This window comes from Typopeltis vanoorti, chromosome 10, assembly GCF_054136105.1.
Source record: "Typopeltis vanoorti isolate ZY-2024b chromosome 10, IOZ_Tvanoo_1.0, whole genome shotgun sequence".
Lineage (NCBI taxonomy): Eukaryota > Metazoa > Arthropoda > Arachnida > Uropygi > Thelyphonidae > Typopeltis > Typopeltis vanoorti.
The window spans coordinates 12,998,335-13,025,518 of record NC_143558.1 but is presented as its reverse complement, the minus strand read 5'-3'; the positions used below and the strand labels follow the sequence as shown (position 1 = coordinate 13,025,518).

The 27,184-nt window shown below is 37.3% G+C and overlaps 1 protein-coding gene across 3 annotated transcripts in view; it reads left to right on the top strand.

Moving 5' to 3' along the window:
• Positions 1 to 27,184, top strand: part of RyR (Ryanodine receptor) — a 1,703,288-nt gene that overhangs the window by 1,133,943 nt on the left and 542,161 nt on the right. For all 3 annotated transcript variants that reach the window (XM_090399345.1, XM_090399347.1, XM_090399344.1), the window contains exon 82: positions 10,517 to 10,669. In XM_090399345.1, the coding sequence (XP_090255471.1) occupies positions 10,517 to 10,669 (153 nt within the window). The remainder of the gene's footprint in view (positions 1 to 10,516; positions 10,670 to 27,184) is intronic.

Here is a 27,184-nt window from a genome sequence, read left to right as displayed (position 1 = left end):
AATTGATCACATTCCAGAAATGTGCCGTAACGAGAGCATGGCGAAAGAGGCACCCGCCATGGGCACAGCTAGGTTTGGGGTTCAAAATGTAAAAAATAAAAATAAATAAATAGATATAAAAGTCCACTATTTTATATTGTATTTTTAAATTTCAGCAATATGCCGCTTTAGACACACAAATTCTACAACACACTGCAACTCATTTTGATGGGGTTAATAGTAAGTATTTAACATATTGCATTTAGTAAAATTTAACTTGTTACATTTAAAATTTTCAAAATTTTTGTCATTTTTGGGTTGGGAGGGCACAAGTTAGAGACTTGCGTTGGGTTGGTAGGGGGGCTCAAGTTAGAAACTTGCCACAGGTGCTTCATACCCTCGTTACTGTACTGCCAGAAATCATTGAAGTAATATGTATATATTTTCTTGCGTAATATATTTATATCATATGTTTATGGTATAATCTTCCATCAGACAAACACCATTCTACAGTTATTATTATTATTGTTATTATCAGTGCCGGCTCGTGGCTTGAAATCGTGGTGCTGCAACTTTCAAAATATACATACACACTGTAAGTACAGTGTATACGTGTTTGGATAAAATATCAAAATTATGGTAAAAATTTTAAAAATAAATTAAACATGAAAAAATATTGTTTATTATCAATAAAATTATAGTTTGGTATAATTCAAAATTACCATAACAAATGTTATGTCTTTAATTGTAATGTCCAAATATTTAAAGAGACGGAGTAAACACGATAAGCCCTACGAACACTCTACTATTGGCGCAAACTTCATATAAACAACAGTGGAACTGTGCGACGGACAGTGTCGCATTACCCTAATAGCTCGCATCTCACTATGACGTGCATATTCTTGTGTACGTAGCAATATGACACTGTGGTAAACACAGTGCTGCTGGCATCCTTCGCCCTCCTAAGTGCTACAAGATGGATTTTTATTATTTTTTATACAAAATAAGAGAATCTTATAGGATTGTTGATGATAAAATTAAATATTACAAGCAAATATAAATAAATTAAGAAATATATTTATATATCTAGAAAAATTGGGGGTGCTGCAGTTCCACAGCATGAGCTGCCCCTGGTTATTATTATTACGGACTTCCATCATACTCATTAAACATGTTCACTCTGCACTCTTACCATCCCTTGCAATGTATTCCCTATTCTTGGTACAAAAACTTCTTACCTTCTTACTAGGAATGCACCAAGTATTCAGTTTTGCTTCAGTATTTTGGTGATTTAGCATGTTTTTTACTTCAGCTGAATCAGTAGAAAGATTCATACAACCAAAGCAGAAAAATTCCTGTTACATGCACCATAACAAATGTAACAAATCGGGAAACGCCTCCCCTTGTCTTATGCCAATTCATAAAAAGATCAGATCCATCTACTATAAACACTTTCATTGGTATTTTTGTTTTATTTTATTTTCTATTATGCAGTCTTAAAATTGTTTATATTATGAAGTATTCTAATTTGTCTTAAACTATTGAAAAAGACTACAGTTTGGGGCATAAATAATAAGAAAGTTTTTTTTTTTAATGTTGCTCCCACCAACGAAAGATTATTTACATATACAAAGTAGAGAACAGTCTACTGTTCTCTACTTTGTATATGTAAATATACAAAGGTATGTAAATATGTAAATATACATCAAACAGTTAAAAGAATGGAATACTTTGTATTCCATTCTTTTAACTGTTTGATGACACTGAAGATGTGCTGTTAATTTCAGTATGAAATATTTGCACCTTTATTAATTAAAAGTTATTACTGTGGTCTTTATGTGTGTTATTAATAAATATCAAGACATCCTTTATCTTTCGGGTAATGTTACCATCAGGATATGAAAGAGGTGGTAACAAGAAAGGGTAGAATTTACTCAACAGCCTTAGCAGGGAACCATAAGAATCAGTTACTAATTGAGCAGGAGGCAAGCTTATTGCATTCTAACCTTAAGAACTCTGCATTGGATTTTGATTTTTTGACATCTTTGTAAGTGCCTCTGTACTGCAGTTGTAAGAACAACAGTATGGTGCTCCATTTGATTGGAAAATTCCTAAGTTTGGTTCTCGTCATCACGAGAGGAATCTTTATATGGATTTTTTCAATTGAAGGTGAGTTAGCCAATCTTCTATGGAGGTAGCAAAGCTTTTTTGTTATGGACTGACTGCAAAAGCATTTTAAAGAGCCAGAGAGCTTGGGTAGAGGTCAGGGATTTTCAGTAAAGTGAAGAGTGACAGCCCTCATTCCAGTTATTTTTATTTCAGTTTAAAGTTATATGATAACAACAGTGATTTATTTCTTTATTTTTTAATTGTTTTATTTTTGTATGTTTTTGAAGTGACATTGGAACGATTTTAATAGTGATATATATATATAGTTGTTTGCAGATAATGCAAAGTTAGAAAGAACTACAAAGAGTATAGAAGATGCCAAAGCTTTGCAAGTGGACTCAAATAGACAGATTGGGTGAATGGACAAAATAGTGTGAGGGTGGTGGATTGGTGGGGATATCTTTCAGAAGATGGAGAGGATGAGTTCTCCGGGTGTGGTGATAGAGAAGGACCTAAAATTTCAGAGATACATTACCAAATGTGTGAGGGGGAGCACAGAGGATTATGGCAGTGATGCAGAGGATACTGATGTGATTGTGTAGAAGTAAGGATGCCATGGTTCCATATAGAAGGTTTGGGTCAGACTGCACATACATTATTGTGGACAAATTTTGTCACCTGGTTTTCAAAAGGATGAAGAGATATTTGAATGGATCCAGTGAATGACCAAGGATGGCGTCTCATCTATAGAATGATGAGTATCAGACAGGTTAAGTTGGTATAGGGTTATTATCAAAATAATATAGATGAGAATTTTCATAGAATGGGAGGAAGATGTCAAAAGACACAATGCTTTCCTTGGAAGATGTATAAGGAAGGTGAGCAAAAGAGGGAGAAGCAGGTTTTTTCCATGGAGAGTGGTGAATAAAGAATGCATTGTATGTGAGTTTAGTGAGTTCAGAGACTGTAAATGCATTTAAGTCAGTATGATAAGCTGTGTGTATTACAGTGAAACCTCCCATGATGAGTCTTTAGATTCCATTGGGGTTTAATAATAACAATAATTTTCATTAACTGCTGTGGTACTCAGTTTTTGCATTAACAGTAAACAACTGTATATATGTCCCCTCAAATCAGTTCCTATATAATTAATGTACAAAATAAATAGCAGCAACTCAAGCAAAAAGCCCGCACCATACTACTAGCCACTTGCATTTGCCTGGATTATACACTGCCATATAATGCTAATGTGTGTTCATCTGCTTCATATTCAACTCCATTGGTATACCAATTTACCTTCATTACCTTGATGGACCTGTGTTTCATTCATGATTTCTCCATGAGTGCAGGTCACAAAAATGCCTCCACTGATCTCGATCTTAAGCCTCTCTCTCTCTCTTCCATGTTATACCCATAGATTTCACTAATGGGTCTTCCCATCTTGTAGGTGGTCTTCCTGGTTTTCTCTTTATTCTTGATTGCTAAGTTAGTATTCTATATATCCATCTGTTATCCCTGAGTCTGGCAATGTGGCCTACCTATCTCATCTTGCTTTCGTATACTGCAGTTACCATCTTTTATGCCTAATCTCTTTCTTAGTTCTATATTTCTAACACGTTCTATTACACGCTGAGTTATTCTGAGAGCCTCTTCTTCTTTTCTTGTTGTGTTCCATGTTTCTGATCCATATGTGAGTGATGGAAGAGTGTCACTATTAAATAGTTTTGCTTTCGCAGAGATGTCAAGATTTGGATCAGTAAGTGTTTCTTTTAGTTTGTTGAATGATAGCCATGAAGCTTTCTTTCTTTTTACTAGTTCTTCAGATAAATCATTATTCATATTTATTGTTTTTGTCCTAAGTAATTGTAAGAGTCAACTTTTTCTATAGGGATGTTATTAATACATAAGTGACTGTCACTTATGCAGATGTTTTTAATCAATTTATTGGTACCAATTTATTCAATAAAATTCTCATCATCATCATCATCAAATTCCTGCCATGTACCCTCAAGGGGATTTACAGGATATGATAGTACTACATGAAAAATTTACATCATTACTAACTTCCTATCTACAATTTTCCTCCAACTCAGTCTGTTACTTGTCAAGACTCCAATATTATCATAATCAGATCTTATATTTCTATCATCTAAGGCACATTGTACCGTATCAATCCACCTATATCTTGGTCTTCCTTTGGGTCGTTTTCCTGCCAACATGGCAGAGAACACTCGTTTTGCTAATCTTTCTTCGCCCATTCTGTTTAAGTGACCATACCACCTGAGATTAGCTCTGCTAATGCATTCCTGGATGCCAACAATGTCAAGTTCTTTCCTAATATCCTCATTTTTAATATGATATTGCCATTGATGCCATCTGTTCATGCCTGTAATCTTTCTCAGGACTCTCATATCTGCGGTCTCTAGTCTTTGGTCAAGTGTTTTACTTCTGACCCAGCTCTCAGATCCATAAGTTAAAACTGGTTTGAACACTGTCTTGTATACAGCTAATTTAGTGTTTTGGCTAATTTCTCTCTTATTCCATATGAATTTATTCAATTGACTTCCTATCATACCAGCTTTGTTGATTCAGTTGTCTCTTTCCATATTTAATTTACCATCTTCACTAAAAATCGTGCCTAAGTAGCTGAAATGTTTTACTTGTTCCACAGATTCTCCATTCAAAACGTAGTTGACATTTTCAACGATTCTGCCTATTTTCATTATTTTTGTGTTTTTATTGCTGACCTTTGCACTATATCTATTACAACAGTTATTCAATTTAGTCGGGAATCTTGCAGACTTCTAGCAGATATATTTAGAAGTATAACATCGTCTGCATATAGCAAAGAGCTGACATTAACATCTCCAATTTTGATATCATGTTTAATACCACTTTCCTTCATAATGTGATCCATATAAATAATGAATAACAGAGGGGATAATGTACATCCTTGTCTCACACCAGATTTAACATTAAATCATCTTCCTGTACTTCCTTCAATTATAACTTTGACTTACAACTCAAATAAAGACTAAGTATTGCTTGATATAATGCCCCATTGACACCATATAAATGTAGTGTATTGAATAGTTTCTCTCTTGGCACCTCGTCATATGCCTTTTCCAGATCGACAAAACTCAAGTATAGATCTTTGTTATATTCCCATGCTTTCTCAACTATTTGTCGTAAAATGAAGATCTGATCCTGACAGCCTCTATTTGGCCTGAATCCAGCTTGTTCTTCACCAAGCTTTTCTTCCACAATTCTTCTCAACCATTTTTCAAGTATACTTGCATATATCTTACCAGGAACAGTCAGTAATGAAATGCCTCTGTGATTCTCACATTCAGTTTTATTTCTCTTTTATATAGGGGTACTATGAGCTCTACTCCAGTCATCGGGAATTCGTCCCTCTGTCCAGGCTTTCTGAACTATGCAGTGCAGCCATTGTAAGACTTTTATACTACCACACTTCAGCATTTCTGGCTGAATATCATCTATTCCTGCTGCCTTTCCACATTTCAGGCCTTTGATGGCTTTTTCTACTTCAAGTATGGATATGTATTCCTGACTGTATGCTTGTTGAGTGTTTTATACCACTGTGTTATCACTGCTTGTTTCATTTAGCAATTTTTCGAGGTAATTATTCCATACTTCAAGGATATTTTTTCCTCCCATTTTCATTTCACCATTATCATCTCTAAGTCCTTTGACAGCACTCTTTCCTCCATTTCTAAGCTTCTTCAACAACCTTCAGAATATTTTGCCACCTTCTTGATATTTATTTTCTATGTTCTTGCCAAAGTCCTCCCATGACTTTTGTTTAGATAATTTTACACAGTGTTTAGCTTTATTACATTTGTCTCTGTATTCTCTAAGAGCACAAGCTGACTTATTTGCCAGGAACTTTTGATATGCTTTCTTCTTTTCCTTCACTGCCTCTTTAACTTCCTGTGTCCACCACAGAGTTCTGATTTTTCTATCCTTGCAGACAACCTCACCACATGCCTCTCTCTGGCTGAATCAATCAGTGTTTTCTTCAAGGCTTGCCCACTGAATCTCTGAGGTTTTTGGTTGCTGTTCTCAAACTCTTTCATTTTTTTTCTTCAATAATTTTAGTGTATTTTAGTCTACAGTTCACTTCTGAAAGCTGTTCTACGTTTATTCGCTTTGAAACTTTCTTACATGTTATTCTTTTCAGTATGAAATTCAATTTTATCCTGCTTAATACTTAATACTTAATACACTTCCAATTTCAAATCCTCTGTACACTCAGGTGTCCTGCACCAGGGAGAAAACATCACTATCAACAGTAACATAGTCAATGAGACTTTTCTTATTCCTTGCCTCTTCTCTCCATGTGAATTTGTTCACATTTTTATGTTGGAATATGGTGTTAGTAATAACCAGACCATGTCCTGAGCAGAAATCCAACAAGTATTTGCCATTATTATTAGCTTTGCTCTTTCCTCCAAATTTTCCCAAAATATTTTTGTATGTCTGACAATCATTTCCTACTCTGCTATTTTGATCCCCAACAAGGACCAACTTTTCCTTTTTCATTGTGTCAGTTGCTTTCTCTAAAGCATTAAAAAATTCGTCCACTTCTACCTTAGTAGAACCTTTTGTGGGACCATAGGCACAAATATGTCTCATTGTCCAGTTCCCCATTCTCGTACTTGCCCACATTACTCTACTTGAGACTGACTGCCATTCAAGAAGATTAGCCTTGTATTTAGTGTGGAATACTATGGCTACTCCTTCTTTTCCTTGATTGTCATTGCCTGAATATAACATTTTGTATTTATTGCTCAGAAAAATCTCACTAGTTTTTGTCTTTTTTGTTTCATTCACCACAATTATGTCAATCTAGTACTTACCTAATTCCTCAGCTAGCTCCATTTCTTTGCCATTCAGGCTTCTTATGTTGATAGTACCGATCTTTAACTCTGGTGATGTTGAGTTTGGGTGTGTTTTCAGATTTGTTCCAGTAGCTGACTTTTCGCTGTTTGCCCTGGTTCCCTGGCGAAAACAACGGGGGCCTTGTTTAACCGGGTGACGCCCCAGCCGGCATGAAATTTTGTAATGTTGTACCATCATTTTGCATTTTGGTTTAAGCCAATAAGAATACAATTTGGTCAGCTAAATCCCAAATTGGCAGCCCTGTAAGAGGATTTGAATAAGCTAATTAGATGAGCAAATGAATGGGGGGTCTCAGTTTAATGCAGCAAAATGTAAGGTCTTGACATTTGGGAAACATCGATGGTACACTGCATACTCTATAGGAGGAGTTATACTTGAGGAAGTAGGGGAGACAAAAGATCTGGGATTGATGATTGATAGAAACCTGAAATTTAGGGGACATATTGCAAAGGTGCTGAAGGTAACACAGAGGATTGCTGCAATAATGAGAAGGACGCTGACCTGCAGAGATAAAACAGTTATCATTCCATTGTATAAGACCCTGATCAGACCAACTTGGACTATTGTTCTCAGATTTGGTCCCCAAGATTTGAAGGGGATAAATTAACTGTGGAAAGGGTACAAAGGCGGATAACAAAGATGGTTTATTTCAGGACTGTACAATGATAGTTATGAGGATCGGCTGAGGGAATGTGGACTGCAGAGTTTGGTGGATAGAATAAGGAGATGTGATATGATTGAGACTTTTAAACTGTTGAGAGGTGGTTACAGGGTTGACACTGGGGAGTTCTTTTGCTTGGTTGAACAGCATGAAGGGGTGATGATAAGAGGCCATCCCTGGAAGTTAAGAAAGGAAACTGTGGGCAAGAGGTTGAGGAGTGGTTTCTTTGGATTTAGGGTGGTTGAACTATGGAATGCATTGCCTGATGGAGTGGCGAGAGTGAGAATGGTGAATGAGTTTAAGGAGTGGGATGATAGACTTTGTGTTTCTTAGGGGGGCCCTCCCCTCGGCGAGTCTTGATAGACTTTGTGTTTCTTAGGAAGGACCTCCCACGATGAGTCTTTTGACTCCATCGAGGTCTGAATAATAATAATAATAATAATTATTATTATTATTATTATTATCATCATTTGACCTTCATGGAGTCAGAGACTCATCATGGCAGGTACGCACTATTGCACAATGTTCATCCTACCATGCCTTAAACTGATTCAATGTCTCTACATTCACAACACACTCAGGCAATGAATTCCACTCACCATCCACTCTCCATAAAAACAACCTTCTCCTGACTCCTCTGCTCACACTCTCCTTATACAGTTTCTGGCAATCGCCTCTTGTTCTACCCCCTTCTCCCATTCTATGAAAAATCTCTTCTATGTCAACCTGATAACATCCCCCCCCCCACTAGCTTATATATCTCAATCATATCCCTCCTCTTCCTCCTGTGCATGAAGATTTGCAACCTACATTCTCTGAATCTGTTCTCATACTCTACATTCCAAAGAGCACTGGCCACCTTTGTGAATCTTCTCTGGACCCTTTCCAACATATCCTTGTCACCATGGAAACCCTGCAACCAAATATCTGCACAATAATCCATATGAATTCTATGCCTCTCTAGGCATAAAGTTCTATCTATCGTTACACTCTGTTTCACATTCATTGCCTCGTGGTCTAATAATATATTGCCCTTGCTATAAATCCATACTCTCTCTCATTTCCCATTCATTCTCTCTCTTTCTCTCTCTCTCTCTCTCTCTCCACAAACACATCTCTTACACTCTGCCATGAATACATATTATACTCACGACTTCAAATTGTTTTTGAAAAGTCTGTGTCATTAATGCCACTTGATTTTTGTGGCACTCACCCACGTGGTCATTATGTTATATTTAAAGAAGGCAATTTCAACTAATAAATCACGGTGAAAATCATGCAGACACACTTCATTATCAAAAAAAAAAAATAGTACAACACTAAAATTCATGAAATATTGTCAAAATAGCACTTATCGTTACAAAATAGCTCTTTGCAAGAATTCTATTAAAATAAAGTGTTCTATGTATTTCAATACCTTCTCTCACCTATCATTAAAGTTATCCTATGATAATCATTCTTCTTCTTTACTCATTGAAATGAAGACAAACCCTCTGGGATTTCCTTATGCCTCTTTGGCTTATTTCCTCACACAGCATGATTTTCTCTTCCTCAGCATGCTTGTCATTCTTCTTGCATTTGCTGATCTAATTTATTTGTCCTCTATATCCTTTTTTTTTTTGCACTTCTTGCTTAATGATGGTGTTCATCGTTTAAATTCCTACCTAATTTACCCATCTTACTCTTGTATTACAATGTACTACTCTCCTTCAAACATCCATTGACTATTTCCCTTGCAGATTCTTGTATCATGTAGCTGCTTCAATCTGCCTCCTAAGTTGTTCATAATCATCTGCTTCTTAGTTTGATATATACCATCCCTTCTTAAGTGAAAATGCCACATGCTCAGCTATTTTATTATTCAAGACAGTGACCACTCTCCCCCTTTCAGGCCACTCTCACATCTGATTATCTTCTATCATTTATTGATTCAGGGTCATTATCTCTTAATTAGCTCTGTAAATTCCATTTCCTTCCCCCCAAGTGACCTTCCCTGCTTTCAATCTATATCCCCATAGTCAAAGTCTCTCTCTTGAGAATTACTTCCCTGCACTTATAGTAATAATTTGCTACTTTCCTTGTATCTACCTGGCCTATAACTATATTTTTGTCCTGCTGGCCTCTGTCGCACATCAGACAGTCTCAAATGCACTACTTCATCAGTCCTATCTTTGTTTTGAACTTGTTTGTTATAATTTATCTTATATCATCAGCCATACTCCTTCCTTCATCATCTTCTCTCCATCCTTTCTAAACAATACTATATCCCTAATATTCTGTCACCCTAACTATATCATTGTCTATCAACTGGGTCCCAGGTCTCACTAATATTTATTCTGAATGCATTAGTTATTATTATACTTAAATGTATATGTAAATACATAAATGTATTTGCATTTTGTATTAGCTGTCCCATTAAAATGAGATCCTTTGAGAAAATACATCAATCATTTTTTTTTGATCATTCTCACCCTCTCTCTTTCACATGCTAACTTACCTCAAAGGTGTCTATACACATGCTCACCCTGCAACCATCCCCATAGCTCTAGTTTCCAGGTTGAGCATAACAGTTACTCTGTTGCTAAATGCAAAATATCTACATAGTTGTCATTGATTCAATTAATTGTTTGTACTGCCAATTATTTCTTCATTATAAAAGTAAAGAAAATTTAAGCTTTTAAAGATTAAAGATATATATATAATATATAAAAGAAAAAGAAATTATAAACTAATCAGTTTATGTAAGTAAATGAAGAAAGTAAATTAAAATGGACTGTGACTGTAGCAATAATGCCTTTTAATTTAGATATTTTTTTGCTTCATTCTATCTGTTCTTTTCAGATTGATCCCAGTGATGTAATGAGTTGGCAGCATTATCTGTATAGTAAGCTTGGTAAGAAGAAAGAAGTTGTACATGGTACTCCTGTGGTATCATCTGATCAGTTAGTAGAACGAATTATTGATATGGCAAAAGTTCTGTATGGATTACATATGGTGAGATGTTCTAAAATTATACAATTTAATATAATCAATAATTTCTCTCTGAGAATATATTCTTATTTACTTAAATGATTGTTTTTCATAAACCTAGATTTTTATAAACCTTTCAAGTTCATTTAATTTTCAGTTTTGTTTTGTTTTTTGTCATTCCCATTTATGAAAATTTGTAAACCTATACCACATTAGTTATTTAGGGTGGGCTAAAGATTTTTTCTATTTTATAATTTTATATATATATAATCTTTTTTTTTGGTACTTTTACATGAAATCTGGAAACCCTGCTAAAGAGATCAAGCATGGAACTTTTTAAAGCCAATCCATGCCTCGATAAACAGGGCACCAGTCTCACAACAGTGGGTAGTGAAATTGTCTCCTATCTAAAGACAATCATGAGAATCTGTCCACACTGTAGGGTTTTATGAACCCACAACATGCAGAGATTGATTGGAGAGTGAATACACTGATCAATAGGCCAACCGCACTGACATATAAGACTCTCATTTAAGTATATGACTCATAATATATCACCATCATATTCCTGATATGTACTATTATTATTATTATTCAGGCCTCCATGGAATCAAAAGACTCATCGTGGGAGGTCCTTCCTAGGAAACACAAAGTCTATCAAGACTCATTGCGGGAGGGCACCCCCCCTAGGAAACACAAATTCTATCGTACCACTCGTTAAACTCATTGACTGTTCTCACTCTCACCACTCCACTTCCTTTCATAACTTCCAGGGATGGAAGTTATGAAAGGAAGCTGTGAGCAAGAGGGTGAGGAGTGGTTTCATCACTTCTTCCGCTGTTCAACCATGCGAAATAACTGCCCAGTGTCAACACTGTAACTACCTCTCAACAGTTTAAAAGTCTCAATCATATCACCTCTCCTTCTTCAGTGGATAGAAGGAGAGGTGATAATAACTTGATAATAACCAAACTCTGCAGTCACATTTCCTCAGCCTGTCCTCATAAGTAACATTGTATAGTCCTGAAACCATCTTTATTATCTGCTTCTGTATCATTTCCACAGGTAATTTATCCACTTCAAATCCTGGGGACCAAATCAGAGAACAATAGTTTAACTTTATCTCTGCAGGTCAGCATCCTTCTCATTATTGCAGCAATTCTCTGTGTTACCGTCACCACCTTTGCAATATATGTCCCCTGAATTTCAGGTTTCTATTAATCATCAACCCCAGATCTCTTGTCTCCCCTACTTCCTCCAGTAAAATTCCTCCAATAGAGTATGCAGTGTCCCAAACCTCAAGACCTTATATTTTGCTGCATTAAACCGATACCCCCCATTTGCCCATCTGTCTAGCATATTCAAATCCTCTTGCAGGGCTACGACTATTATTACCAACTCCAGATTGACAATACAATTTTCCACCAAATTAGCCTGTTATCTACTAGGAGTCTAGTATTGTCGATTATTATATTTCAATATTTCCTTTCCTATTCTATTTAAGTGACCATACCACATGAAATTATCTCTACTCACACATTGCTGAATGATAACAATGTTTCTATAAACAAGAGCAATCAATAGCATAGAAGTCATCATCATCATCATAACACTAATTACGAGCATAGTCCATATTGGTCTGTTCCGTCTCATTATCCATCCAATATCCTTTTTTGAGGTCTACCCTGCCTTCTCTTTCCAGTTGGCTTATATTTTAGTATTTGTTTAGGATGTCACATGTTGGCCATTCAGTTTACATGTTTAATCCATTTTTGCTTATAATTGTTTAGGTTTTCTTCTATTGATTTTGTTTTTAGTTATTTTAAAATGTCTTTTGCTTGGTTGAACAGTGGGAAGGAGTCATGACAAGGGACCATCCCTTGAAGTTATGAAAGGAAACTGTGAGAAAGAGGGTGCGGAGTGGTTTCCTTGCATGGTGGGTGATTGAACCATGGAATGCATTGCCTGATGGAGTGGTGAGGGCGAGAATGGTCGATGCGTTTAAGGAGTGGTATGATAGACTTTGTGTTTCCTAGGAGGGACCTCCCTCGATGAGTCTTGATAGACTTGTGTTTCCTAGGAGGGACCTCCCTCGATGAGTCTTGAAAGACTTGTGTTTCCTAGGAGGGACCTCCCTCGGTGAGTCTTGATAGACGTGTTTCTTAGAAAGGCCCTCCCATGATGAGTGTTTTGACTCCATGGAGGCCTGAATAATAATAAACTCTTTGTAAAAATAATCATTTTCTTCTTCTTTTCCTTCTTCAGGGGCATACACTCCAACAACTGTTAAATTTTCTTTATTTAATTTTAATCGCACTTCTAATATTCTTTCATTCCAGTATGTACAATGAGTTATTTTTGCTTTAATTGATTTATGGATCCAAATCATTACACCAGCTTTTGCATGTATTTGTTAGTCCACTCCACTATATATGATATTGTAGTTAGCTGTTTCTTTTGTTCCTTTAAGTTGCTTTTTTGTTTCTGTAAGAACTGCAATTTCTATATTTTTTGTCATTTAAAATTTTATCTAATTCTTCTTCTTTATGTGCTATGCTTCTAATGTTCCATGTAGCATCACATTTTTCTTTTTCCAAAGTTTGTTAACCTTTTTTAGTTTGCGGTCATTTCTCGTGTTTTCTGTCTGGTTTGGATTTCGTTGAGACTTGAAAGTAATATGTGTTTCCCTATGTCAAGTGATTAGCATGACGATAGGTATCCTAGTGGTGGGGCTGCCACCTTAAGACAACTAGGCGGCTTGCCTTTTTTTAGCAGATAATGGAAACTACAGTTTGAGAGGAAAGAGCCACCCCCTCACCCTCGAGTTGCTCTAATAGCACTGGGGGAAAGGAGTAAGAAGTAGGAGAGAGTAGAGGGAAAGAAGAGTAGAAGACCAGTCTCCAGATATGATATACCAAGTGTATATTGTATGAAGTAAGATCAGGTCTAGCTTGGGTATCTCAGGTTTGCCATGCCCTTACTCACTAATGTGAGCCCCTGAGAAAAGTAATACCATATATATATATATATATATATACCACCATTCAGGTTTTCTTTCTGTAGGCTAACCAAACATTCCATCCCTTTTCTACCCTCAGCTCTTTTCATGCACATAGAATGGAATGCACTGATTTTGTGTTTGATTACACAGATGCTTCAAAATAAGAGGATCTTGTGAGATCATCTGCTGTCTTCCCAGACCGCATAAAATCTGCTCAGATCCAGCTAGAATGTAACAAGTTTACTGCTGAGCTGCATAGACTTTGCCTTAATTATTATTATTATCCAGACCTCCATGGAGTCAAAAGATTCATCATGGGAGGTCGTTTTTAGGAAATACAAAGTTTATCATGCACTCCTTGAACCCACTGACCGTTCCCGCTCCAACCACTCTCTCAGGCAATGCATTCCAAGGTTCAACCACCCTCCATCCAAAAAAACCACTCCTCACCCTCTTTCACACAGCCTCCTTTCATAACTTCCAGTGATGGCTCCTTGTCATCACTCCTTCCCGCCGTTCCACCAAGTGAAAGAATTCTCCAATGTCTACCCTGTAACTGCTTCTCAACAGTTTAAAAGTCTCGATCTTATCACCTCTCCTCCTCCTTCTATCCACCAAACTCTGCAGTCCATATTACCTCAGTTGATCCTCATAACTCATATTGTACAGTCCTGAAACCATCTTTGTTGTTATCTGCCTCTGTACTCTTTCCACAGTTAATTTATCCCCTTCATATCCTGGGGACCAAATCTGAGAACAATAATCTAAGTGTGGTGTGATCAGGGTCTTATACAATGGAATGATAACTCTTTTATCTCTGCAGGTCAGTGTCCTTCTCAGTATTGCAGCAATCATCTGAGTTACCCTCACCACCTTTGCAATATGCTCCCTGAATTTCAGTTTTCTGTCAATTATCACCCCCAGATCTCTTGTCTCTCCTACCTTCTCCAGTATAGCTCCTCCCATCGATGGATCCCACACCTCAAGACATTACATTTTGCTGCATTGAACTGACAACCCCATTCATTTGCCCATCTGTCTAGTTTATTCAAATTCTCTTGGAGGGCTGCCACATCTGCAATATTACTGAAAACCCTTCCCAACTTCACATCATCTGCAAACAATTGAATGTCCCCTTGCAATCCATTGACAATATTATTGATATGAAGGTTGAACAATACAGGTCCCAGTACTGAGACCTGTGAAACCCCACAGGGCTCAGTACAATCTCTGATACCTATCAGTCAGCCAATCCTAAATCCATTTGACTAACCCGACATTTAAATCCATGTGCTGCAACTTAAATATGAGCTTATCATGTGGCACCCTGTCATATGCCTTTGCAAAATCCAAAAAAATGGCAGTATATGCCTTTCCCTCATCAACTGCTCTTGTCACTTTATTATAAAAGGCAATCATATTACTAAAGCAAGAGCACCCCTTAACATATCCATGTTGATTCTCATAGATAACATTAATAACATAGATAACATAGATAACATTAAGTTACACAAGATTGCAATGCTACTAAAGGTGCATTATATATATATATATAGATAGATAGACAGATTCACAAAGTAGTGGTCTAGAGTCTACAATAAGTAGTCTAGAGCTTCATAAGCATCTGGACTTCTCGTATCCAAGATGTTCTCTCTCTATTAAGAAAGCTACATTTGGATGTGTGTTTCCATTGGATCCGAAACCATGTCAGAATTAAGAGAAACATTAATTGAAAATCTTATCCGACAAACTCTGTTTGTCCTAAAAGCAGCTTGTTGTTCTCCAAATTTCCATTTCATAATTTTTTTTGCATGCTTGCATAAATCTTACCAGGACAAATCCTTCTGAGTAAACCTTCTGGATTATTCAGTGTAGTCAGTTTCATATTTGAGTATTTCATATCAAATAGCATCTACTCCAGCTGCATTTTCCACATTTCAGGTTTTAAATTGCATTTTATACCAAAAATATATCAATATTTGGGGTAGATATATTGATATATTGTCAGTGGCCGAATAGATTTGAAAGAACCCTTAAAAAAAAAAATCGGTTTGAAAGCACCAGTTCTTGTATAATCACTGAAGTTAAGCAAACCTCAGCCCAGTTAGTACTTGGGAGGGTCACCACGTGGGAACCCTGGGTGCTGCTGGCATTATCTTTTTTATGGAAATACAGTGTATGATGTGTGCAAGAGATCAGAAGCATTTTAGGTTTTTTTTTAGGCAAGAAAGAGGCAGAATAATTATGGCAAGTTGACACTAGTGATTAGTCATGGCAGCAGAGTGACCACTGCAAAGGATATGGTGGTATTATGGAATGAGTACTTTATCAATGTATATCATAACTGGTGTAAATGATGCTGTGCAATATGTAGAAGGGAGGCAATTGTTAGGAGAATTAGAAGTTGAATTAGAATTAGAATGAGAAATTAGAGAATGAGAATTAGGAAAATTAAACAGCTCCTAAATTTAGGCAAATGAATTGAAAACCTCAAGCAGCACATCAGTGCTATGAATGAAAGAGTTTCATTCATAGCACAGATGAAACAAATTAGTGATGAATGATGAATGAAACAAGTTAGCAGAAGAATGCAACATCGATCCTAAAAATATCATCAGATGCCATCGTTTCGGACCCATAAACGAAAGAAAGGATGGAATGAACTTTCCACGCCTCGTAAAAGTGATGTGCGACATGCCAACAAGCACATCGAAACTAATAACAGTGATCAACAACAAGTTCAAAGACACTTGTCTGCAACACGTATACATGCTCGACCAGATTTATCATTTGCAGAAAGAGATCAATGACGCCAGCTTCGAAGACAACTTGCACAAAAATCATACCCAGATGGCTCCATTGCACCATCACCTACAGAAAAGGCCAATCTCCTGGCCTCACACTTTGCTTCCAATGTGAACAAGTACCTTCTTTCCTAACCCATACATGGTACTAATGTACTATAGGTTGATCTACCAACCTCTCGTGTATGGGCGAACATTAAAAAAAAAAAAAAAAGTAAAAGCATCAGAGGTGTATCAGATGCATATTGGGTTAATTTAGCAAAATGCCACATAATGTATTATGATATTTTTTTATAAATGTATTATACAGTAAACAATACAGTATATTATTTCTTTGTTATTAGATGCTATTAGATGAAGTTTGTTTTGATTGGAAAATAATGTTGATTTCGGAATTGTTAATTTCTGTTTCTAAATCTTTATTGTAATTTGTTGCATGACAACTTTGTTTTGTGCTCTTGTTACACAAATTCATATTACTTTATTTTATTATTATTATTATTGTTATTTATTTATTTATTTTGTGTGTAGACAGCAACTATTTATGACAGAGGGCTTCAACCTTTAGGACAGTGAGGGCCTCATTAAAAATTTCAGTGAAACCCGCAGGCCACTAAGCTGTACTGCAGTATTTAGAATTGTAAGATGCTTTCCAGATTCACAAGGAATGCATTTGATACTTTACATAAAATCCTATAAAAATAAACAAATTCAGCTTTAAGAGCATAGGTAGGAGTCAGGTTCATGATAAGTAAATACAATCAATATTTGAAAAAAGATAATTTAATGAAGAAAACATTCATTTTTTACAAAATCAATGGGAAACTTGGCAATGCTTTTCCTTGACCAGCTTGTCGATGTTAGCATCAATGTTGGAAGTTGCTATGCACAGAGAGTATTCTAGAGATGTTTGTCCATAATCTGAGTTCTTGTCTTGGAGTTCACCTGCTTCATTCTGGAGAAGAACTGCTCACATATGGTTCTACTTCCTAACAAAGCACACATCTTCAATGCATGCTGGCAAAGATTAGGGAATGCGTCCTCAGAAATGTAGTCTTTGTAAAATGTAAGCAAGGGCACATTGAATAATTTTTCTCTCAAAGGAGAGTTGTTTTGGACTTCAAGCAGCTCTATTTGTACTGAACCTGGCATCTCGGCAGCATTGACACTGAATGGCATTGAAAATAAATCTAAAGATTGTTGGTTATGAAAATCACTAGATCTCTCTTCGAACTCACTTCGCAACACAGCTAATTTTGTAGCGTATTCATCAAGAGACGAACAGTTAGACTCAGCGAGAAGCTAAAAATGAGTTAAGTCTTCTTTTGTAAGTTGTGCCTCCCAAAGTTTGGACTTCGCCACAAAAGCTTTGATGTGATCAAACAGAGTGTGCACCAGTTGATCTTTGGATTGTAGCCGCGTATTTAGGTCATTCATATGCAACGAGATGTCAGTCACGAAGGCAAAGTCTGTCATCCACTTCGGATTGTTAAATTCTGCAATCGGATTCCCCTTGGTTTGCATGAACTGCTGTATTTTGCTCCTTAAATCAAAGACTCTTTTAAGAACCTTCCCTCTGCTCAACCAATGCACATCACTGTGATTCGCTTCGCACTCTTGGGTCAAAAACTCTTGGAATTGATGATGATTCAATCCTCTTGCCCTAATAATGTTGATGACAGTCACAGTAACTTTCATGATATTCTCAAATCCAATAGTTTTCGCACACAAATTCTGCTGGTGGATTAAACAGTGGTAATGGACGAAATCTTTTCTTTCTAGTTCTGCTTCTTTCCGTAGCAGCACAACAAACCCTGCATTCATTCCTGCCATAGCAGGACACCATCAGCTACCACACCCTCGAGGTTGGTTAAGCTGATGTCGAAACACTGGAGCGTTTTCTTGGCGGCTTTAAGAATATCAGTGCCTACCATCGTTCCCTTCATGGTTGCGAGCACTAGCAGTTCTTCTTTCTTCTGTCACAGTGAATTGTTGATCAATGCCATGGACAAAGATAGCTAGTTGTGTTGTATCCTTCTCATCTAAAGCAAGTGAATATGATGTAAATTCGGACGACCATTTTTTTAAAGTTCCTTCAATGTCATTGGCTAGTTCTTCAACACGTCGTGCTACAGTTACCCCAGACAAACTCGGTTTTTTAAACACTTATTATTTGGGCACAGAATTTCGCCAGCAGCGATGAGACACTCTTTCACAAACTCGACATCCAAGAAGGCTTTTGATTTTTTAGCAATTTTTTTCAGCTATTACATAACTTACTTTGATGTACGCTTCGCTCTCTTCCCTCTGCCTTTTAAACGTACCTTGCCGGCATTTTAAATCAATTTGGAGATGGTTCTCTTTGTCCACACGAAGCTGCCCTTGAAGATGATTGAAATTGGATGCATGCTTTGTCTCATAGTGTCGATTTATATTGTATTCTTTTGATACTGACACTGACTCACAACACATTAAACACACTGGCTTATCGTCGATCGGCACAAAAAAAAGTACAAATTCGTCCACTTTTCATTAAAAACCTGACAAGAATCACTTGATTTGCACTTTTTACTTGTAGATGCCATAGTGATGGAAGTTGAACCCAAAAAATGATCCAAAATGGCTGTATAACGGGTATTATCCACTGAATATTTCTCACACTAATGAAAAAAGTCTGGTAATATAAAACCACAATAGGCTATGGCCGACATGATGAACCTGCATGCACTTATACACGAATATCGCACTGTTCATGACTGACTGACTGTGGATGAGCTCCTCCTGTATTTATATGAAAATAACAAAGTATCGAGAACCTTCCAGATGTATCTGGAAGGCACTAGACAGCACACTCGAATGAACTACTGCTTCAGCCATCTACCTGCGACGTTAGTACTAGTACTTAGGTATTGCTTGGCACTGGTAGATGGCTGAAGAAGCATATCTATTTAATATTTATTTTTATAGGAATTTATGTAAAATATCAAATCACAGCATTCCACAGGAAAGCATCTTACAATTCTAAATACCACAGTATAGCTTAGTGGCCTGCAGGCTTCATTGAAATTATTTTTTATTTAATAGCGTTTTAATTTTAAGTAGTTATTTTTTCAAAATGGCCAGTGGGCCACGGCAAAGAGCTCTGTGCACCACAGGTGGCCCGCGGGCCATGCGTTGAAGAACCCTGATTTATGAGATCAGAAGCCTTCCTGTCAGACTATAATAAAATTTACATCTTAAGTCTAATGGACATGAACACATTCATCAGGTTGTCATCTTTCCCCAAGTAAAAAATAAGGAACAAATGCTTTATTATTTATACCGTCATTATTGCATCTGACTTAAGAGTTTAAGAGTTTGGTGAATTGTTTTTAAATATATCTCTATAATAGTTACAAACTTTCCAGCTGTTATTCTCACTGAAATTTCATCATAAAGTTTATGATTGTTTATAATGATTTATCCTAGATATTTGTATGCACTCACTATTTCAATCTGTCTTTGATTTATTTTGATTTGTTTCATTCTGGAGTTCTTCTATATTTCTTCTATAAAATTAGTTCTAATTTATTTTTTATTTTATTGTTAACATGTTCGCTGCCACGCTACTTCAGCATGGTCTGTTCCCGTACGCCGAGCAATTTCACTTCTTCAAGGTCAGTACGGTAATCTCGTTGCCGCCGCTAAGCGTCATACGAGTATACTCATAGTTGGCTTGTGCAGAGCATATACCATCTATGAGAATACACAGTTTTGATGCTAGCTCCACAAGCCAAGCATTTTCACTTCTTCAAGGTCAGTATAGTAATCTCGTTGCCGGCAGTAAGCGTCATAGGGGTATACTCATAGCTGGCTTGTGTAGCTGGTTTACCAACTACGAGTATACTCGTAGTTGGCAGCGAACGTGATAATCAAAATAAAAAATAAAAAAATACCATGTTTCCTTTTGTCTTCTTTTCCATTTATTATCAGTAAATGTGTGTTGGTTAGTCTTGGATTGTATTGGAATGTGTTCGCTTATTCCAATTATATCCCAGTTAACACCTTTGATCTCTTTATCTAGGTTTATTAATCCATCATCACTAATAAGAAATGGTAATTTCAGCCAGAGTCTCAGTATGAACAGGATTCCTAATAGAATCTTGCTCATGCAGAGATGGATGGAAGGAAGGCAAGATATTTCCATTAGATAAGGGTGGAAGTTGGACTGAAGTAACTAATAATAGACTAATCAGTATCTCTGGAATGATCATTACAATATCAGAGAGATATGGGGTGGGGAGAAGAATTGATATATACCATGATACTTCTAGATTTTTACCAAAGCATTTGACAGGATTTAGCTATACATTTGACCCATATAGAAAGTTGCTACTATACAACCAAAGAGACAGAAAGCAAAACATGCTTCTGAAATGGTTATGAGAGCAGCTAACTAATAGTTTATCATAAGTTTATATATAAAGATGAAAAGCATATGAGATAAAGTGGGATACCAATTTATATTACAATTCTGTTTATGAGCCATTATTGTTTAACTTGTATATAAATGATATTGCAGATATTCTAGAGGGTATAATACAGAGTTATTTGTTGATGATGTAAAGTTTGGAAAGGTGATAAGAGACATATCACATACACAATCTATGCTGGCTTGCTTGATCATACTGGTGTAGATGGTAATGAGTGTCAATTCAGTGTTACCAAATGAAATGAAGACATTGCAAGTAGAATATTATTTACATGAGAATTTGCTTTATGTGACACACACACACACATACTGAGTGGCCACTTTATTAGGAACAGCATTTAATAATGAGTGGGGGACCCCCCTTCCCCTTTTGCCTTAAGAATGGCCTGTATTCCCTGTGGCATTGATTCAACTAAGTATCTAAAACTTTCCTCTTGGATTATTGTCCATGCTATCAGAATCACATTGTTCAATTGTTGCAGAGTGGATGGTATCACATTGCTGTTGTGAACTGCTTGTTCCACCTCATTCCAAAGATGCGGACTAAGCTAGCCACTGAAGTAAAAGAAACTTGCTGTCATGTTCCTTGAACCCCTTGAACTACGTGTTTTGCGGCATGGCTCAATATCTTGCTGGAAGTACCCATTTGACAATAGGTAAACTGCAGCCACGAATGGGTGAAAATAATCAGTGACGATGTCAAAATGGGCTGTGTCATTCAGTCACAGCTGATATCAGGTGAAAGCTGACTGAAGTGTTCCCCTGGTATCAGGGGACCTAATAGGTGCAAAGAAAACATTCCCCACACTGTTATACTGCACCACCAGTCTAAGCTGTTGCAATTTGGCAGGAAGGGTCTGTAGTTTCACATTTGTCACCGTATTCTGGGTCTGGCATCAGCATGATACACTACAAACTGGCACTTTTCAGAACAGGGTACTTTCCAGTTATCAGTTGTCCAGCTCCATCTTCCTGTTCTTAGTTGACAGCATTGGGATCCAGGATGATTGTCTGCTCCTTTAGCCTATCTGTGACAGTGTGTGATGAGCTGTGTGCTCTGAGATAATGTTCTGACCACCACTGTTATACTCAGCTGTGATTTGATTGGTTGTGGTCCTCATATCACAATCCTTACCATTCTTCTCTGAGCTTGTGCATCAATGAGCTATTTCCATCCATAGGACTGCCATTGACTTGAAGTTGTCTGGTTATTACAACTCCTGGTACACCCTAAATTATTATTATTATTATTATTATTATTCAGGCCTCCATGGAATCAAAAGTCTCATCGTGTGGGAGTTCCTTCCTAAGAACATAAAGTCTGTCGAGACTCATCAAGGGGAGGTTCCCCCCCCCCCAAGAAACACAAAGTCTATCATCCCACTCCTTAAACTCATTCACCATTCTCACTCTCACCAGTCCATCAGGGAATGCATTCCATGGTTCAACCACCCTAAATCCAAAGAAACCACTCCTCACCCTCTTACCCACAGTTTCCTTTCTTAACTTCCAGGGATGGCCTCTTGTCATCACCCCTTCATGTTGTTCAACCAAGCGAAAGAACTCCCCAGTGTCAACCCTGTAACCACCTCTCAACAGTTTAAAAGTCTCAATCATATCACCTCTCTTTCTTCTATCCACCAAACTCTGCAGTCCACATTCCCTCAGCTGATCCTCATAACTATCCTTGTACAGTCCTGAAACCATCTTTGTCATCCGTCTTTATATCCTTTCCACAGTTAATTTATCCCCTTCAAATCCTGGGGACCAATGAGAACAATAGTCCAAGTGTGGTCTGATCAGAGACTTATACAACGGAATGATAACCCTCTTATCTCTGCAGGTCAGTGTCCTTCTCATAATTGCAGCAATCCTCTGTGTTACCTTCACAACCTTTGCAATATGTCCCCTAAACTTCAGGTTTCTATCAATCATGAACCCCAGATCTCTTGTCTCCCCTACTTCCTCCAGTATAACTCCTCCTATAGAGTATGCAGCATCCCATCGATGTTTCCCAAACTTCAAGACCTTACATTTTGCTGCATTAAACCGAAATGCCCATTCATTTGCCCATCTATCTGGCTTATTCAAATCCTCTTGCAGGGCTACCACATCTGCACTATTACTAATAATCCTTCCCAGCTTCGCATCATCTGCAAACAACTGAATATCCCCTTGCAATCCACTGGCAATGTCATTGATATAAAGGCTAAACAATATAGGTCCTAGTACTGAGCCCTGTGGTACCACACTTGTAAACCTCTGCCTCCTTGAAACTGCTCCACCATACACAACTCTCTGATACTTATCAGACAGCCAATCCTGAATCCAGTTGACCAATCTGACATCCAGATCCATGTGCTGCAACTTAAATATCAGCTTATCATGTGGCACCCTGTCAAATGCCTTTGCTAAGTCTAAGAAAATGGCAGTATATGCCTTTCCCTCATCTAATGTTCTTGTAACTTTATTATAAAAGGCTAGCATGTTGCTAAAACAAGAGCACCCTTTCACAAATCCATGTTGACTCTCACAGATAACATTCCCCTCATCTGCCCAATGCTGTATACGGTCCCTCACTACTTTCTCCAAGATCTTAACAACTACTGATGACACACAGACTGGCCTATAATTAGACACTTCCAGTCTGTTACCACCCTTATGCAATGGCACTATCTTACCTTCCTTCCATTCCCTGGGCACGTTTGCCGAAGCCAGACTTTCATTGAAAAGCCAGGTTAAAGGCACTGTCAGTTCCCTAGCACATTCTCTTAAAACTCATGGTGAAATATCATCCAGTCCCAAAGCTTTACTGACATCCAGAGTACTCAGTATCTGAAACACACTCTCCTCCTGTACCTCTAAACGTCGAACCAGCCTTATCCCTCTAGCATTAAAACTGACTCGTCTAGGATGAAATACTCCAATAAAGTGTTCATTGAACAATTCCACTATGTCCTCTGCATCAGTCACTCTATCCTCATTTTTATTCCACAATATCATTCTTACACATTCTAAGATCCAAAAAAATTCCCTAGGATTTTTTTTGGATCTTAGGGCCAATCTCCTCTCATATTCCAGTTTCGCTTTCCATACCACATTAGTCACTCTTCTGGCCTGTGTCCTATATTCTTCATGCATCCTCTCTTCACCTGTCTCGTTATATCTCTTCCATAGCCTCTTTTTCACATGCAATTCCTGTTTAATATTGTTTGTCATCCACTTTACTTCAAATTGTGTCCTCTTCTTCACTCGTGGTATATAACTTACCATTGCTGCTAACAAATATTCTTTCACAATTTCCCATGCACTAATGATATCCCAGCCTTCCAATCCCTCCCTCCATGAAACTTCCCGAAGTTGACGTCTAAGACTATTATAATCACCTGCATTATAATTCCACATAAGTTCCCATCTCTTTGATGCTCTTACATGTCTATTCATTTTCCAAGTCAAAACCATATGGTCACTCTCTCCAACTGGTGGGAGAGATGTCATCTCAGTTATTATCAACTCTTCTGATGCTATAACCAAATCCAAAACTCTTGAACCTCTTGTTCCCTCTGTTACATGTTGCCTAAGACATTTGTCCCTCAAGAATTCTAGAAATTCCATTCCCTTATTGCTACATGCATCTTCCTCTCTCCAATTTATACTACTGTAGTTAAAATCTCCCATAACAATCCCATAATCCCAAATATCGTTGTGCATGAAAACCCCAGAAGAGTAGACATTTGTGAGATACTTGCACTGGCATATCTGGTAGTAACAATCATCAAATTCACTTTAGTCATACTTCTCCTAACTATACCAACTTCTAGGGATGACCACTGAAGTTCAGTCTCCACCAGAGCCTTTTATCCATGCTGATGCAGCAAACACAAAAAAAAAAAAAACAGAGCAGCTAGATGTCTGTCTGTCTGATTTATATAGCAAACTGCAACCACATGGCTCAGTGTCTTCAAGAACAGTCTATTTTCCTAAATTATTATTATTATTGTTGTTGTTCCGGAAAACTCCAAGGAGTCGACAGACTCATCGAGGGAGGCCCTAACATCATGTCTGGAACAACTATTCAACATTCACACAGTATCTATCATATCTTGCCTTGAACTCATTCACGGTCGTAGCACCCACAACAGACTCTGGAAGCTTATTCCACTCATTCTCCACTCTCCAAGTAAAAAACCTAGCTCTAACACCCTTGTCAACCACGCTCTTGCCCAGCTTCCATGCATGGCCCCTAGTCCTCCCACCACCATTCATATTTTCAAAAATATCTTCTGGATCAATCTTATAAAAACCCTTCAGTAACTTGAATGTCTCAATCATATCACCCCTCCTTCGCCTATCGTCCAATTTCTGCAATCCACAAATCTTCAACCTATTCTCATAAGGTTCATTCCACAGACCTGCTATCACCTTGGTCACTCGTCTCTGGACCCTCTCCACTTCCTCCCCATCACGAAGAAACCCTGGTGCCCATAACTGGGCACAGAAGTCCAGATTGGGTCTTATCAAGGCTCGATACAGAGGAACAACTGATGAGGTGTTCCTAATAAAGTGGCCACTTAGTATATATATATATATCAGCCACACACGCACACACACACACACACATAAAGATATGATTACTTGTATTCCATGGAGAGAGAGATGAAAACTAAAACATTTGAAAGTATCCAGGCAGTTGATCATAGTGATACCTGGCCTCTGGAATTTTTCTTACAAGAGCAGATTGAAGAAATGTGAAAGTCAGATTTCCGAAATAGTGAATGAAATTCAATATCATAATGGTATATACAAGACATTCTGCAACTTGTGACTAGTTGATTTAACAGATTGAAGAAATATGACAGTCAAAATTTCCGAAATAGTGAATGAAATTAGATATCATAATAGTACATATAAGAGGCATTCTGCAATCTATCACTAGTTGAGGCTGAACTTCAGTGGTCATCTCTGGAAGCTGAGTGTCATTAGGGAGCATGTGAGGTTCAGGTTCTTTTTTGTGTCATGTGGTGTGTGTGTGGGGGGGGCTATCACCATTAGATATTGTGAAAATATGTTTAGTGAATTACTGTATTTCAGGAACTGATATAATCGGTATATAGACATCTAGGGACATACAAGAGATCATCCCTTTTGATGAGTATTAAGACTCCCTGGAGGAGTCCATGTAATAATAATAATAATAATGCAATGGGGTGATAAATGTATTGAACAAGTGTAGTACTACCTTACTCCAGTCCTGAAGATATTTTCAGGCGCAAACTTTGTTTGCTCACACTTGGATAAAGGATTAAACTAAATTTATTATAGTCTAACCAAGCGAAAAATAAACTTTCAACATCTTTCTCTAAATCCAGAGTAATTTAATAAAAAGGTGGCACACTGTTTGGCAACTCCTATAGGTAAAGATGACCTGCCACAGCTTCTGCCTGGTATCTCCACCTCTGGGCCTGGCTCCCACTGAAGAGACCTCAATAAAGGTCGAAACTAGTCTGGGTAGTGGCCCTTCCTTTAATGCATAACATTATACATATCCATATGGAGATATGTTTCGCATTATGGGAGATACTGAAATAGGAGTGATGTTATCTTTGCTGCGAGTTCCCCGGTGTTGTATTACCTTACCCCAGTCCTGAAGATATTTTCAGGCACAAACTTTGTTTGCTCACACTTGGATAAAGGATTAAACTAAATTTATTGAAGTGTAGTACATACTATATACATACTACTCTTGTTCAGTACATTGAGATTTTGCTGTTGATACCTTTGATGAACTTCCATATGAAAATTTGGTATTTAATTTGGGATGAATGAGGATAGATAAATTATTAATGAATTGTATTGCAGGCCATCGATAAAAACCAGCAAGTTTTGTATAAGAAGAAACACTATCCTGGAACACTATCTTGCAACACTCTACTAGTGACTAGTAGAGTGTTGCGAGAGTCTGCTATATCCATCCAATGTTCTATCCTCCACCACCTTCAAAATATTAACAATATACTTGGATCTCATCCTTACCATTACCAAATTTTGAAATCTTATACTTTGCTATATCGAACCTCTAGTAATAGTATCTTTAAAATATTAAAACAATACTAAAACAAGACGATACTGCTAGATATTTGATGTATCAAAGTATAAAGTTCTGATTAAAGATAATTCTAAAAATATTAATGCCCAAGAAAGGAAGAATGAATCTGCCCTTTGGAAGAATGGAAAGGAATTACTGCACCAAAATCTAGGAGAAA